At 29.6% G+C, this 17,542-nt stretch overlaps 1 protein-coding gene across 5 annotated transcripts in view; it reads left to right on the top strand.

The window, feature by feature from the left end:
* LOC129963084 (potassium voltage-gated channel subfamily KQT member 1-like) overlaps positions 1 to 17,542 on the top strand; it is a 161,437-nt gene that overhangs the window by 119,839 nt on the left and 24,056 nt on the right. For 4 of the 5 annotated variants that reach the window (XM_056077121.1, XM_056077125.1, XM_056077122.1 and 1 more), the window contains 2 exons: positions 17,025 to 17,153; positions 17,312 to 17,402. In XM_056077121.1, the coding sequence (XP_055933096.1) occupies positions 17,025 to 17,153; positions 17,312 to 17,402 (220 nt within the window). Of the gene's footprint in view, positions 1 to 890; positions 1,081 to 17,024; positions 17,154 to 17,311; positions 17,403 to 17,542 lie in introns of those variants that run through there. The other variant, XM_056077123.1, reaches the window with a different exon arrangement.

Genomic DNA, 17,542 nt, shown 5'->3' with positions numbered 1-17,542 from the left:
CAATCAATGTTAAATATAAAAAAATTAATATCAAAGTAATTTGATTTTTTGGGAATTGTTTTTATCCATGTGCTTTTCTTACATTTGAGTTTAAAAACTTAATTTGAAAAAAAAGATTGTAAAACATTCGCATCCCCAATATTCTTCCACTACCCCAAATCGGATCAAAACCCACTGTTTAAAAAAATGATCTGGCAGATGCAATGATATAAAAGTTGTTCCTAAGAAATGCTCCCCTTCTTAAAACATCAGATTATTTTCAATGAATTGTAAAATTTCATAAATGGCAAGATATTTTAAATATGCTGTATGTAATTTTCACTTTATTTTCGGTTTTTTAATCTTCAGAATTTTTGCTGATCCTCATGTGTTTAAAAGCAAATAATCCAACTTGGCGTATCTGTCCTCCGATACAATATTTCAAAACAGTAAAATCGTAGATTCTCCTTAATTGTATTATCCTATATTTCATGACCAGAAATCGTAAAAGATAGATGGATTTAAAATTAGCTTTCATTTTTTTTTCTTGCCTTAAATTAAGCATTTTATGTTCGTACGGTAATTTTTCCATAGATGTATGAAGCTCTTAAACTGTATTCATAAACTATAAATTTTCATTTTCTTTTTTACTAAAGAACGCTATAAAACGGCACATAACAAATCTTTATTAGGCACCTGCCCTTGGGTAAGAAAAGTTAAAGGTCGTCTTCATTGTAAAGTTCACTTAATTGGATCGGGTTGAGACCTTTCCCACGAAGACAGCCAACCAACTTCCGCTCACTTTTTAATTGGTTGCGTGTCCGATAGATGGCACCACGACCACTGACGAAATAAAAAAAATTAAAATAACTAAATTTAAGATGCCGGATGGAAATGGTTCCCAGAATAATACATAGCCGTCGACAGGAACGGTTTCATTTCCGCGTCAGATGAAAAAGGTTTGTTTGAAGGAAAGCATGCTCATGTGTAGTTAATGCTTAAAGACAATTTATACGATGCTATTGTTTTCTTATTGCGTTCAATGGCCGCTTTCTTTGCAACGAGGAGGCGAATCGGGACCCATTTGCGCGCACGCGAACAGTAAGTACTATTTTGCATACCAAATTCATATTCTCATGATCAATGTGACATTTTTTTCATTTCAAGATCTGACAAAGTATAATATCCGCATTTGTTTATATTGTTTTTGGATTTTCTATGAATATTTGCTTCTATTGTTCATTCTTTGATGTTTATTTGATATTTTTGAGTACGTATCATGACCTGCTTTTTTTCAATTACTAAGTTATTCGTCATATTTTGCAAATTTCTTTTTTTATTCTGCTAATAAATCTAAAATAATTGTATATAAAATTAAAAGAATTTGCTTGAAATCTTATAAGTATAAACGAACATTACAGTTTCCTTTTTCCACCCAAGGAAACAAAAAAAATAAATTCCGTGCATGAGTTTACTTTATCGTCTGCCGAATAAAACGAAAATTTTTACTGTATTGGCATTTTCGCATATATTATAGAATATTATATATTATATTTCGCATATATCATATAATCCATAGAAATTTAATTCACTTAATTCATTTAATTTAAATTTTGTTTCATTAAGAAAATTCGCACTAACAAACTTTTTAGGGAGAATTTTATAGAAAAATTGTCAAATTGTGTCTTGTAAATCAAGCCGTTTGCTTATTGAATATTTGATTTGGTATAGAATTAAAAAGTAAATTGCATATTCTTTGTATATAAAATAAAAATGTATCAAGTTCATAACAAAAAAAAAATCAAATCCTCAGAAAAACTATTCTGCATAAAATTCCTCTGAAATTAGAATAATATATGAATATGGGGCTCAATAATTAAAATGAAACGTTATTTTAATATGCTTAATACGAAAAAAAAAATTTAATTCTAAATAACTTGGAAATCTGAAAAGAACAGGAAAATTTTCATTGAATTTAGTCTCTTAAAAATTAAGTAAGAAATTTTTTTATAAATTTCTTACTTCCCAAAAATAAATATATATAAAATATAATAATTTAATTTAAATAATATTAAATTTATTTAAATTATAAATAATATAAAATTTCTTATGAATCTAATTGTATAAAATTATGTACGCACGTTGGTATATGAAATTGTGCCAAAAAATGGCAAAAAACTGTTTATTCTATTATAAGATCTCCAATTAAAGGAATTTTTAAAATTTAATTCATGAGTTTTCAGCTTTCCAAACATTATATACAATACAGCCAAAGATCGTTGAAATGCATCCTATTTTGTGAGATAAAGCTAAAATTGATTTTTAAAGTATAAACACTCCCAATTTTCTTAAATTTGTTAACTATTCACTGCATTCTAAAAATATTAGATAAGTGACTTTTGGAAATTTCTTTTTACTCATCAAATTGACACCAATTCAAAATATAAATTTGGCAGAAAATTTCAATGACAATAAAACTAAATTTTTTTCATGATAAATTTTCATCTAAATATTTATTTTCACAAGCAGTTGCTTAACCGAAACATGTGAAATTTCTTCTTGACTTTGCGAGTACTTTCAATTTGGAAATATATTTTGATACCACTGATGCATTAAATGAAGGAAATTGCGTCCATTTGAAATCTTTTGTAATAAATTCAACAATTGTGAAACATATCCTGCTTTAAATCCTTTATTAATAAAGCGTAATTACAATGTCATTTTCCATTAATGTTTTTATTCATTAATAAACACGGAAGTGGCATGTCTTAAAACGTACTCAATGTCATTTTTCTTTCGATAATGTTTTTATTTCATGTTTAATCTAATTTATAAAATTAATTTGTCTTAAATTATTGCATAATTTTTAAATTCCCGAAGTTTGATTATTTTTATTTCATAAACTTTGTTCTATAAAATAGTTTTAACTTCTCTCTGATAACGGAAAATTACTTCAGCTTTTCTCTCATTTTGTGAATCCTTGTTTTTGTGAATCCTCATCCTTGTTTTTCTTTTTTCAATGTCACATTTTCTATTTGTGTACTTTAAAAGTAATCTTATAAGTTTACTTGCAGTAGCCAAACAATTCTTTACTAACCGCATTTGGCGACCAATTCTCTGAAATTAATAATTGCTAAAAAATTCACTTTAATATTTTCGTGATTTGATCTTAATGACTTCTTTAGCAAAATTTCTTAAACTTTTAGTTTCGATATATATAAAATAAACTTGCTACTACGACATCAAAATATATCATAGTAAAGAGAAATCGCATTTAAAAAGGCGAAAATTATTTTTAAATTTCCGCCATTACTAATTTCTGAAGTTAAATCTTAATTGTAAGTACAAAAAAAAACTTCATTTTTATTAATTTATCTTACATTTAAACCTACTCAAAATGACGGGGGGGGAGAGATCTTTGTGTCTTTGTCATGAACAATTGGGAAAAAAAAATTAGCCTGGAAAATATGAATATTTACAATGAAAATGTTTGAGTCTGATTTTGATAACAAAATATTGACAACATTTGACAACAAATTGTAAAATGCTGTTAGAGTATTTCTTTAAAAATTAAAAATAGAATATATATATATATATAATATATAATATGCAGCAAAGAAATATCATTGAAAAGATAAGTTTTAGATATTTTAAGATAATTTTAAAATCATTTTTATCCTGTAATATTTTCGAAAATTATCGCAGAAAAACGCTAAAATATCACTTAATTTTTCATTAATGTTCTGATTAAAATTTGAAAGAATCGCTTCGAAGTGCGTATTGCCACCTTTTGAAATTTGTGTCAAATTTAGTAGCTCTAAATTAAACGGTCTAGTATGTAGAATTGCCAACACATACACACACGCATTCCTCTGTATTATAAGTAGAGATGGAACAATTTCCACCATGTCATTTTAATTCTTTAGAAAATTAATTTTAAAAATTCATATAATTTGTATGTTTAATTATTCTATTAAGAATTTTGGATTAATACTGGCACTTAATACCAATGACGTCAAAGAAATTTTTAATTCAAATGCATTTATTTTTATCAAAATTGAATTATTTTGAATTGCTAACTATGCAAGAAATAAAATTTGAAATTATTAAAAAAGTAACTGAATTTTATAATTTCTTAGAATTATCTCTAGACTTCTTGTAACCTTTTTATTTCACCACAAAGATGCAGCACGTGCCAAATCTTGTAGCCGCTCGATAACTTGCTCAACCTGACCTCTCTGCCTCGTTGAACAAATGGTCAACAAGTGTCGAAAGTTTTCTTTTGATACTTCTTTATACTAATAATTATTTTGCATGTATTTCCTCGCTAGACCTGTTTTTATAAAATGTTACTTTTTTTTTTTGGCAGTATTGCCTTCGATTTATTGAATGCCGAAGATTTTTGTAATTTTTAATATTTCTATGAAACTCTGCAATCCCTGACTTCCGGAATATATTGTTGATAATTATAAGGGCATAATTTTAAATACGAATATTTAAAAATTTGCTCTTTTAAATGTATTTTAAAAACTATTTCCGTTCGAATAAATGCTTAAAACGTGAAGTTTTATTAATAATCAGTATACAAATTTAATTCTTAGTATATTAATATTCTTATCAGTATATTAATAAATTCTTTTCGAAAGGAAAATTTTATTTCATTGTTAATTTTATTAAACATGCCGAATCCAGTATTTTTTTTTTTTAATATTTTAACCTGATTCTAAATATTTCGCCTCATTGTACTGTAGATTAGTTAAGGTTTTATTCTGTTTTCAAAGTCTTTTTTTTTGTATATATATATATATATATATATATATATATATATATATATATATATATAATATACATCTCTGGTTTAACTTATTCCTCCTTTGCTGAATTTGAAGCATTATTAAATGCTTATACTAAGAATGCTGTTATGCTTTTTCATTTCTTATAAAACTTATGCATTCCTTCGAATTTTCCCAGAAATAAGGTTATTCTTCTCAGAAAACTTACCAAAGTATATGATATTACGTATTACTGATACTAGCTTTTTAAAAAATATTAAATATTTGGAGGTTTGAATTGAAAAGTGAATTTGAATTTTGAAAAATCAACGCTTCCTATTCAAAGCGAAAAACTTTTTGAAGAGTCGGGGTAAGGGATAGTCATATACAATTTGGAAATAAAATACCCAAATCAAAAAAGCAAAGATTTATTATATCAACATAATGCTTTATATAAAAAAATCAAAATAGCCAAAACATTAATTCCAAAAAATTTTAATTACTTATTACTAAAACTATGCATTAATTATTCACTATGCACTATATTTATCCTAATTATTTTAAATTCAAAAATTTATTATCTTTCTATCGTTACCTGGGCAAAATCATAATATTGCGATGAGTTATAATAGCAATTTCACAATTTGAATGCGGTACCATATTATTTAATCTCATAATATTAGAAATTTGCATCAGCCTCTTAAGGTATACCGACACATGTAAGTTTAGCTTTCTTTATGGAAAAATTTATTTTAAATTTTTAAAACTTTTAAAATCACTTGGATAAAAATTCAGATTTTCTTCCTCTCTGAGTTGAATGCAAGTTGCTGCAGGCATAAAATAAAAATAAAATAAATTCCAAACTTTTTTTTAAAAAAATTCACCCTTTGAAAATTGGTGAGAATTAGTGAAAAATTAAAAGTTCTTTATAGGAACGGAATTTGGTAACGAAAGATATAATGATTCAAAAAAAGTTGATTCTTAATTTTTTTTTAACATTGTTATTATAAATTTCTATTTCCCTTTTTTCATGAAATCCTAGTAACATAAATATGCTTTTTTCCTTTACTTGATACACTCTTTCAAATTAAATGAAAACAATTTTACTTTATCCCTTACAATGCCGGACCTAGGTACCTAGGGTCACTGGGCAGGATGCCTCAACCAAACCAGTTTAAAAATGTGTTTACTACCAAAAATTCTAATGCTAAGAGTAGCAAAATTGTAGGATAATATTAATACTCTGTCTATTATTGATCAGTTTCCTAATTGCTTCATTACTTTCATTTAGATAACACAATAATTATGAGCACCAAGAATCTGCTTAAATACAGTTATAAGTAAACTAGGATGCCTTGTAATCATGAGTCATGATAAACATTTTTCAGAGTTATTAAAATAAAAATATTCGGTCAAAATTAAATCATTAACATGCTTATTAAATTAAAAATGTGCTGCAATGCGAAAACTGAACAATTTATTAAGAGTGACCTCATATTGTGTTCACTTTCTCGAGCCCCAAAATGCTTAAATCCCCCACTGATTCTTTAATTTCAGATATTTCCCCAGTGTAACCTTGAAAATTGCAAGAATTTCATTTCGAACTTAAGTCAATGATGTTCTATTAAGGAAGTGTTACGACTTATTTATCCTCGTTTTGAGAGCGACAGGAAATTGCGATCATTTTTTTTCTACTTTTTTTCCACGCAAAAGTTAAGAAATACCGGAAAACACAACGTTCTATACGTAAAGCAGTTGCTGTTTGTGCTCAATATTTCGATGGGCGTCAATCGGTCCAGAGGGTAAGGCAAGGCATCTCATTGCATATTTGTGGTATTGCATTCGCATTTTAATAAAATGGTTTTTAAAAAATTTCATTTACCCTTTTTAAATATGTCTCCGAAAGGGTTGATTTTTTTTAAACTTGCATTTAAAAAATGGCATATATTAAGAATCTTGAATAGTAAAAAGAAATCGTTGTATATCTTATAACTTTAAATGAGCAATTTTTGTAAATACATAAATTTATTTCGTATATCTCGCTGACGGGTCTAAGATTTGGATCAAATTTATATTTAGATAAGATTTTGTTTTATAAGTTGATCGTACACACAAAAAAAACATAGCTATTAGGGTATATTAAAAGTATAGCGATTCCTGCCTGCTCTCGTGCTGACAATGCCATATAGCGCCATCTCGTAAATTTTTGTGGTACTTGCATTGTTGCCATACAATGATAACCTACTGGTACTTCAAAATTTCGTGAGATGGCGCTATATGACATTATTCGAATACGAGTACGTTCTTCTCACATCCAATAACACTGCGATTATTGCTTTAACCAATTCGAATAACATGTTAACCCTTTCTAGGATCGTGGGAAGTTTGCTTCCCACCAAATTTATTAATCTTTGTATGAATTTATGTAGGTTGGTATAAGTTCTGTCAAATTTTTTAGAAAGACAGAAACTTAGATGGTTTAGTTCTTTATTTTACACAAAATGTGTCTTGATTTGATACTTAATTATTAACTAACCAAATTAATTAATCAAATTAAATTTATCTAATAAGTTAAATGAATCCCTTTTCTTATTCTAATTTCAAGTCTAAAAATATTTTAACATAATATGACTAGAAAAAAATGACCCTATAAAGGGTTAAATTAAGTGCATTCATGATTTTTTTTAGTTAAATGACCAGTTCATATGTAGGTAAGATTAAAAAATGTTTATATAATCGGTATATGATTCATATCTAAATAGGCTCTGAAAAAAACATGATTTTATAAAGAAAAAATATTTCGGAGCGAAGCTTAGTCGCCCAGGTATTTAACTTTATTATAAGAAAAAAAAATGTACGTGGTATTTATTTTATGTATAACATTATAAAAAATAGCGTAATGGATTTATTGATTTCCAAAATTTATGCAAGGTTTTGTAGCATTACCATCTACATTAGAAAGAAATATATTTTAGGGAGAACGCTGTTCAGACGATGAAGAAGGAACCCGAGATGGTATTCCATTCTCCAGATTCTTATTTCACGCAGTTCTGATATTCTTATTTCAGCGTTCTTCCTAATATATTTTAGGGAGAACGCTGTTCAGAGGATGAAGAAGGAACCCGAGATGGTATTCCATTCTCCAGATTATTATTTCACGCAGTTCTGATGATTAAATCCACATTCGGGGAGAATATTCGGTGGAATTAAGTTCAGAACCCATGATTCTTGAATTCATAATGCAACAACACATTTTTACGATATGTAAGATATATTCTTAAAATATTTGGCTTTCTAATGTTTAAAATTTGAAATGTGTAATTCCTTTCTCATATTCTGCATAGTAAAGAGCAGCTAGATTTGATTTCGCTATTTTATTGTAGTTAGGAAATCTTGCCTTCTTAGAAAAATATTTACATCTTTCATCAATCCTATTGTTTCAATAAAATTTTAAAACGCTTTTATTTTACCGCTGTTCACAAACGAATATTTTTTCTTCCTTTAATAAAATTAATTCAATTATTTCTTCATACCAGTATTTTTATTATAGGAGATATGCATTTTATGCAATAGATATAAGTTCAATTAATAAAACATTTTTAATATGCATTCAGTGTTTTAGTAAAGTAACATAATATTTTAACAAAAGAAAATCTGGTTCTGTGGATCAGTGTATTCTTATTTTTTTAAACATTTAAATTTGATTCAAGAAATGTCGATTGCATCATAAACGAAATGATACATCTAATTTACATCATGCGCTTTCATTATCTGTTGTGACGTCAGGTCTTTTTTTTTCTCTTGCAAGAGTGTAATGGATTCCAGATTTAAACTGGCATGACACATTTGAATGTGTATCATATGAACATAATTGAATCCACAATTTTTCAGTGTTTCTTATTTTTTCTTAATAAACAGGGTTTTTTTCGCTTCAAAATTTTTAATATATTTTGGGAATTGGATTATATCATTAAATTGATTTGTTTATGCATTATTACTCCATAAAGGAATTTAATACAAAATGCATTTTCGAGCAAAATTTTTAATTTGTTAAATCATTTTTTTCACCGACTATTATTGCATGGTTTAAATGTTTTATCAAGAAAAAAACTATAAATGAAGAATTTTTTTATGCAAAGAATTTACATATAGGCAATTACTTTGCCTTTCAACAATAGAAAGTTTCACTAAGTAGTAAAAAAAAAATCAGAATCTCTTGTTTGCATTCCTTTCCTTCCATTACCCACCCAATATATACAAACATTTTCAACATATAACATTTTAATTATAAAAATAAAACTTAAATCTATTTATTGAAATTTCATGTGTTAATTGTTTCCATACTGCAAGTTGATTAAATGTGATGATTAAATTTTTAATTATGGAATCCATTCGCATAACAACTGAATTATGTTACAAACTTTATTATACATATCATAACTAACTACACTAACTCAATGCTGAAACGTAAAGCTATTTCCTTTTCCATTCAAGATATTCAATGCATTCCGTAATAGGCATAACTAATGTGCATAACGCGAGCGCGGATTATCTTCATTTCCATAGCGTAAAAACATTGAAAGCTTTTGAAATAAGATCAACCTACACTTCATCAAATTTATGACAGCGATTTAATAAGCCACGAAATGAGAATATAACTGTCATGGAAAACTTTGATTGATGGCATCTTGACACATGATGATTAAATGGGCGAATCAGAAACGAGATTGATGGAAAACGTTCTAATATATTGGGTGTACATAAATGAATAGGTTTCCAATAAAGACCTAAAAAGAAATCTTGCCGGGATTTTAAAAGAAAACAAAGTATAACTGTGTTCATTAGAATCAAAAATAACTATTGAAATTTTTAAATTTCACACAGTTTTGAATGTTTAATGCGAGCCCTTCCATAAAAATCATATCAAGGCGATACGATAGCTCATTTCACAATTTTTAAACATGTCTGGTGTGCAGATGTTCTTCAATTAGTTAATGTTAGTTGTTAGCGATGGAATTGACCCCTGCTCATATTGAGCGCTTATAACTGTGTTGAATATTAACTTTTGTTGTTGTTATTTTTATTTCTTATAATCAAGGTGTTTATTTTCAAACAAACTTGCGTTGTTTTAAAAGTAAATCTTGTTTAGTTTAAAAGCCCTTTGTTTAACTAGGGTGGTTTTGTTAACAACACTTTGTTTAAACAAGGATTCTTTTAAGCATAAGTAATCAAGTCTTTCATGTAGTTTCTTTTTGTTTGCTTTAAAAAACTCTGCATAGTTGGAATATTTATTTAAGCAAAACTTGTATATTAGATTTTACGCTCCAATTACTTTTTAATTGATTTAATTTAGTATTAAATAAAATAACACTTAAAGACAATTTAAGTACGATTTGAATGTGTCTATATTTAATAAAATGTAAAGAATTTCGAATAAATTATACTTTGAAAACTAATCGACATTAATAAACTAATAATCCCATCTTAAGAATGTGAAAGATTTCTATAAAGTTGTAATGTCAGTTTATAAAATGTTAAATATTTTGTTTTTAATAGAACTTATCTTCATTCTACAAGTTTTAAATCTCCTGATATGGGAAAAAAACTGGTAAATAACTCATGCATCAAAATGTTGCCATTCAATTTGTAAATTCAATATTCTTTAGCATTACATGAAATGTTATTTTTAACTTAAGAAGTTTTAACAACGTGATTCGGACATTTCGGACTATTTTTTTCACACTCGAGAAATTTATGCTTGTCTTTTCTATCTTAGAAGTCTATGCTAAGATTTTCATCGGTCAATGAATGACTGTTTTATGAGAAAAAGAAAACATTTGCCGTACTTTGCTCTGGTGGACAATCTTTCACGGACTACTGATCCATGCTTCCGCAACATTTAGAAAGCATTTACCTCGAAAAAGGTTGAAAAAAGGAATGAAAGCGAAGCATAAATATAGTTTTATTGTCGAAAAGGTGACTAACATGGTCATTCTTAAATAATTGAGTTAGCAATTCTACGACGCAACTACCTCTGTTACGCTCAACATCATTTTAGGTAATAATACTTTGTTTTTCAGCTTCCTGCATGGTTAGCGGTTCATGAATTTTTAGATATATAGAAAATAAATTATGCGGAATTATCTCAACTGATTATCATGCCTAATTAAATTCAAAAATTGATTATCTTTAATGATATATTTTACTAAAAAAGTTTTTTAAAATTAAAAGGTTTATTTATTTTGTGCATCAGTCTTTTAGCTTCTTCATTGGATCTACAATAAGATAATCACTAGAATAAAATCAACGAGATTAGTCTCCCTAAAACTTTCTCGCATACACTCTAATACACTTGGCATGCCAGAGAACGTCTTGCATGGCGTTAGCAAGTATGAAATAGTAGCTTTTGGCGTGAGCTTTCGTAATAGTTACGAAATAGTAGCTTTTTAGCTTGATCTAGTCATTCTTGGCGAATTATTTGGCGATCAATCTTTGTTATGCAGCTAATAATATCCAAAACCCGAATTTGTATTTTAGAGACATTTTTCTCAAGTGATTGAAACCAAAATTTTGACTCAAAACTGCACTTGTAATTACAAAATCCCATACAAAATTTAAGTCATTGCTTTTTTGAATTATCGCGTTTACTTATTTCTGAAAGTACAGACCGATAGACAGTCAACCCTTTTTTGGATTTGGCTCAAAATTGACAAGTGTTAAATATGTGTATCTAATTTTATCTACTTTTTGTAGCCTTTTTGAAGTTATCGTGCTAACATACAGTCGAACAGTCGAACGGGCGAATTTGCTCCGAACGAATTTTGCTCAAAATTTAATAGAAAATCTGCAAATTCGGTGTAAAGACCGTATATCCGATTTCACCGGTCTTGCTATCTTTGTCACAGACGGACATTTTCCAAAATGTGTTTTTCAAACTCGGCGAGGCCAAAAACGTGGAGATTCGTCAAAAGCTCGGGTTCGAATTTTTGACGATTACTATTCTTTCTGCATACTATAGGCCGCGGTGACCTGGTGGTAAGGTCTCGGTTTGTGAGCCGTAAGGTTTCAGGTTTAAGACCCGATTCCACCGAAGAACCGTCGTGTAAGGGGGTCTGTTGGATGTTAAATCCGTCATGCCAAACGTCCTCCAGCTGGTGTGGTGTGGCGTGGCGTGGCGAAAGAGGTGCCAGCTCAGGTGTCGTCCTCGTCACCTGGCCGCGGTTCAAAATGACGAGGTCCGTCCCAAAATAGCCCTAGTGTTGCTTTACAACGGGACGTTAATATAACTAAACTAAACTGTATACTACATATATGATAAAGTAAAAAGTGGGGGATTTAAGCAGAATCCTTTTACATCTCTAATTAATAGACAGAAATGGACGGCACTGTTATACATGACTGACTGACAGACAGACAGGCCGGACAATAGATCACTTACAGACACGCTTTGCTTTTTAATAATTTATTAAAGGATGATATAATTCGATAAGCTGTAATTATAAAACAGTAAGTAGCGTAGTAATGGTGGCAAGAGGCAGTAAAGTAAATTTGTTCCCTCTTCTAATATTAGCTAAATAGATTCAATACGTAAATAGGTGCAGTATTTTATTTTCGCTTCCCTTTCTATCTCCAAATTAAAGTCCGTCTTTAAATTGTCATTGTGTTGCTGAAAATGGAAATATAAATACTTTCTTTTAAAAGCTGTACTTTAAAAAAAAAATAGTATTTACTTCAAGAAATGAATGAGTACTCGGCAGTACGAATATTTTTTCGGTTGATTTTTTCCAAGAATATTTACTGATATAATATTGGGTTTTAAAATGGTATTAATAAATGGCGCTTCACTTTCGTAAGTAGAAAGTTATTATCTAACGAATAATATAATTTTTTTTGAACTCATCTAATGGCTGCAGAAAATTTGAAGAATTTTACTTCATTCTTAAAACGAATTTACTAGGAATATAAATTCGTTGATATTTAAAACTTTCTATTTTAATATACCGTCTACATTTAAATTCATTAACATTTCTTTCAGGAATATTTAATTGGAGTTAATAACGAGTAAGGCACCTTTCCCCATATTGCCAAATTGAAACAGATTTTTGCAACGTAACCGCGTCTTAGTTACTCCCGTCCTTCCTTAGCATCGGGGTGAATTAAAGGACATCGTCCCAATAGCAAAGGGATGGAACTAAGGACAAGTAATAATGGCCATCAATAACCACGATATAATCCTTAATTTTAGAAGTTCCCTCCATTCTGGAAATGAAGGAAACTTAGCCTCATAGCTAGAACTAACTGCCGTACTACAAGTTTCTCATCAAAGTATCTAATGCACTCCTCCCTCGTTAGATACTTTTGCAACACAAAGCATAAAAGCAATAATATACGATTACAGCTGAAAAGTACAACTGAATGATTGCTATTTAATTTAATAATGCATGTGTGAGGTTCACCCAAGATAAATTTCATTAAAGAAGGTAAGACTCGAGATAAAAAAAAAAATACTTGACTAAAGAAGTTATTTTCGAATTTTAGAAATTGTTTAATTTATTAGAAGGAGGTTCTCATTGATGATGTTTTCACAATTACTTTAATAAATTCAACATAAATAATCTACTTACAAATAAAATTCGATTCTTTGAGATTTAGAATTGGAAATTTAATGCACAATAAGTAGTAAAGGGAAAGTATAGAAATTGCCAAATTCAAACACGAGATTTTGATGAATATCCACGTTTTAGGCCTCCCTGAATTTGAAAAACACATTTTTGGAAAATCTCCGTTTGTCTGAGACAAAGAACTCAAAAACGATTTGAGCTAGGCGGTTGAAATTTGATTCTAAATTCACGTCAAAAGTTAATATATCGTAACTATTTTACTTCATTAACATGCAAGGCGTTCTCTGATATGACAAATATTTTAGAGTATGCTAGAAAATTTGGGGAAAACTATTCCCTCTAATTTTTTTTCAATCTTGGAGAAGGATATTTTCTGTAAAACAGTGCTCTACGGCAAGAACTATTCAAAAATCAGATAAGATTTGAAAAGAAATATGGCTTGCCTTTATGATCTGACCTTCTCAAGCATATTCTCCCTAATCTAATTATGCAAAGTTTCGTTTCCGATTTTATCTTGTCTATCTGACATCCCGACTCACGCAACCATCAAATCCCTGAAGTTCACCAATACTGTTCATCGAGCTTTTTTTCGCACTCCAGTCATCCATAAGACGCTGCAGTCGTCTGAAAATGTTTGATCGTTCCGCTGAGATTAATGACAACATCTTATTCAGCGATGTGTCTGTCATAATAAAATTATGCGAACTTGGTACAGTTTCCTGCCGATCAAAAATAAGGGTCAATACAAGTTATATCACGATTAAATTTTATTATGATAAAAAAAATGAAATCTGCAATCGCAAATCTCAAGTTATCGTGCGAGAACATTTTTTTAGTCCCTTGGTATCAATCCGACAGAAAATTATGTTCTCGCATAACACGTATTTCGCAATCATCAACATTTAGAAAAGCGATGGTTTTAGATCATCTCAAAATCAATCGAGTTCTAAAAAAAATTTTCTCGAAGCCAGAATTTTTGTGAAATACCAGTTTTAAACAATGACGTGACTATCAAATTACGCATCCGTTTTTTTTTGTTTTTTTTTTCCCATTTCAAAATCCCGATACTTCTCCTCGCTGCTTCGCGTTCATTCCATTTTCTTCTCTGTGCTTCTTCGAGCGATAACTTCTTAAAACTCTGCCCTTTACTGGCAATCTTACTGTAGAATATGGTACATGACGGACCTCCACGCCAAGTTAACTTTTTGTTGGCGATATCTCGCCAAATGTGACAACCTTCTTTATCATTTTCTAATAACCCTAAAAGCGAAAAATCATTGCCTCAAAAGCAATAAGTCGCCAATTTTCTGTCCGTTCATTTTTAGGCTTCAAGAACCCCAAACCAATGCAACATCATGTTCTCACATGATAACAATGCAGCATTTCTTGATCTCCCGTACGCGTACTCCAGGAGTATATGAAACGATCTAACGGATATTAGAAGGAAAAAGGTGCATCGGCGGATGATGATTGGTTGAATGAACATAAGAAAGAAACTGTTGTAACAACTGGTATTTCCAACCAAATTATTCTCCAATATGAAAAAATCAATAATTTTAATTGAGAGAAATAAATGGTTTAAATTCAGTTTAGAAATATAATTTATCAACAGGATGAGTACATGGCGAGGGCGATACCATTGGCCGACGTCTGGTATTAATAGGAATATTTCAATAATATTTACAGAAAGTGATCAGGTAATTCAGTATTACTTTCTGAGAGAAAATGTTATTTCTGCGAAGAATACAGGATAATATAAGCAATAATCACCCTGTTGGTTGTAATTTATCTATTTGCATTGTTTTACCAACTTTACTTTATAGTATTCATACTATAATTAAAACTGTGTATGTGTTGTAAAATTTCGGAATGAATATGCTATCAATTTGGAATTATAATTTTATATTATTACAATTCAAACTTTGAATACTTGCAAATTATAACATATCGTTCACTTTAAAATACTACCATAAAAATATAATTAGAAAAAATATTCGCTCCGCCATCTAATCATCAATAGTCGAAGTGACGTACTTCTTCCTATGCTTTAGAAACAATATTCTCTAAAAATATTAAATTCTTTTTTTAAATTTTATTATCTTTCTTTTTTATCTCCAAAATATAGTTTTAAATCGGTTCCATGATTACTGTCAAAGTTAGTGTTAATAATTATACATTATGGGATGAAGAGGGTACGTGGAAAGACGATGGTGGTGGTCAAGATGTACGCAAGCAAAAATAGGTTAAGAAGCGCTGATTTAACCTGTAAATTGTTTCGATACCAACCCAGTTAACTTGCTTTTTTTTCACAGTTCCTTTTCAAAAATATTGAAGTCATTGAGCAGTTTCTACTCACTTGTATGCAAATAAAAATGTATTTCAATTATCAAAAATTCAACATACAAACCATGTATTTTCGAGTTACCGTCTTTGTTAACATAACTCTAAAATGTAACAAATTAAATTATTGAAATTCAGTATGCCGTCAAAAACGTAGATTGCATGCAAAAATCTACATTTTTGTTTAATCTGGTGAAGATTCGGCCATTTGTGTGCATGTGAATATAATTAGCGAAATGCATGATAAATGAAATTTGGCATATAATTTTATCATCAGAATATTACCAAAATTTTTAAGAAGCCTCTCTGAGGATTGACAGTGCGTCATTCTCTTTCTTCATATATATAAATGGGGAAATTCAAAGCAAAGATATTAAGAAATGGGATTAGAAAAAGAGTCATTACACCAAAAAGATTATGTAGCACTTGATAATCAGTTTCGATAGTAATGGTAATATATATCTCAAAACCATCGAAGTAAGTATTTATTCATTTATTTTGTCTAATTTTAATCATTTCCATGATTGATTAAAAGTTACTTTTCATAAGAAGACCCATTTATATCTGATCAATTTCAATGCGAAAATCTAGAACCAACTTTAAAAGTTTTGATACTATCAGAACTTTAATATATTTAGATGATTTTTCTTTGTCTTAGAAATTTTCGCATCGATTTGGGACCACCTAAGAGGGCCGGTGGCCTGGTGGTAAGGTCTCGGCTTCGGAACCGGAGGGTTTCAGGTTCGAGATCCGATTCCATCGAAGAACCGTCGTGTAAGGGGGTCTGTTGCGCGTTAAATTCGTCCTGACCAAACTTCTTCCCGCTGGTGCGGTGTGGAGAGGGGGGTGCCAGCTCAGGTGTCGTCCTCGTTATCTGACCGCGGTTCAAAATTACGAGGTCCGTCCCAAAATAGCCCTAGTTTTGCTTCAAACGGGACGTTAATATAACTAAACTAAAACGAAACCAAACTTGGGACCACCTAATTCTGATAGTAAGATGTCAATTCCAGAACCGGAGAGTCACGTTTTAACATAAAAGAGAACTATATACATAAGCTTTGGATTCGAAAAAACTTATAGAAATTGAACGTTTTCTAGCTGATATAGTGTAAGATTTTGAAATATAAGAGTCGTTCGGGTATCATTATCTTAACTGATTATGGTTCAAAAATGCCCAAAATAAACCTTGTGGGTAAAAATGAAAAATAAAAATTCCGTTTTGCTAAACTTTGATTAGAAGATCGTTCTGTTGAAATATTAAAACCCTAATGTATTATCACAAGATGTAATATTCGTTTGCATTGTTTTTCAGGACTCCCTGGGAGGCCGTGTATGCTTTTAGGCAAGGCCGCAAACTCGTGAAGCCAACATTCCAAGGGAGAGTGTACAACTTTTTAGAAAGGCCTAAAGAATGGAAGTCCATTTTTTACCACAGTGCAATGTAAGAAATCTCGAATTTGCTATATTTATATCTTCTTTTGTTACAATGCAATGAACAACTGAAATTATATTTCATTTTGAAGTTATTAAATTTATAATTATAAAATATCTTTATGCAACTTTTGGTGCTAACCTTTGTTATAAATTTTTTTCTCAAAGATACACATCTATACTAGGATCCTTATTCTTGAGTGTATTAGCCACGGTAGCTGAAAATAAAGCTGTATATTCAAGAATTGTATATGTCGTAGTAAGTATCAGTTTCTTTAATATTTATGCATATAAAATTATTTAAATGGGTGGCTTTGACTATTAATATATTTGTATTTTAGCAGCTAATCTTTAATCGCAATCCTCCGAAATTATTTTTAAATTCCATCGGACTTAAAG

The sequence above is a fragment of the Argiope bruennichi genome, chromosome 3 (genome assembly GCF_947563725.1).
Source record: "Argiope bruennichi chromosome 3, qqArgBrue1.1, whole genome shotgun sequence".
Classification (NCBI taxonomy): domain Eukaryota; kingdom Metazoa; phylum Arthropoda; class Arachnida; order Araneae; family Araneidae; genus Argiope; species Argiope bruennichi.
This window is presented reverse-complemented; position numbering and strand designations above follow the sequence as displayed.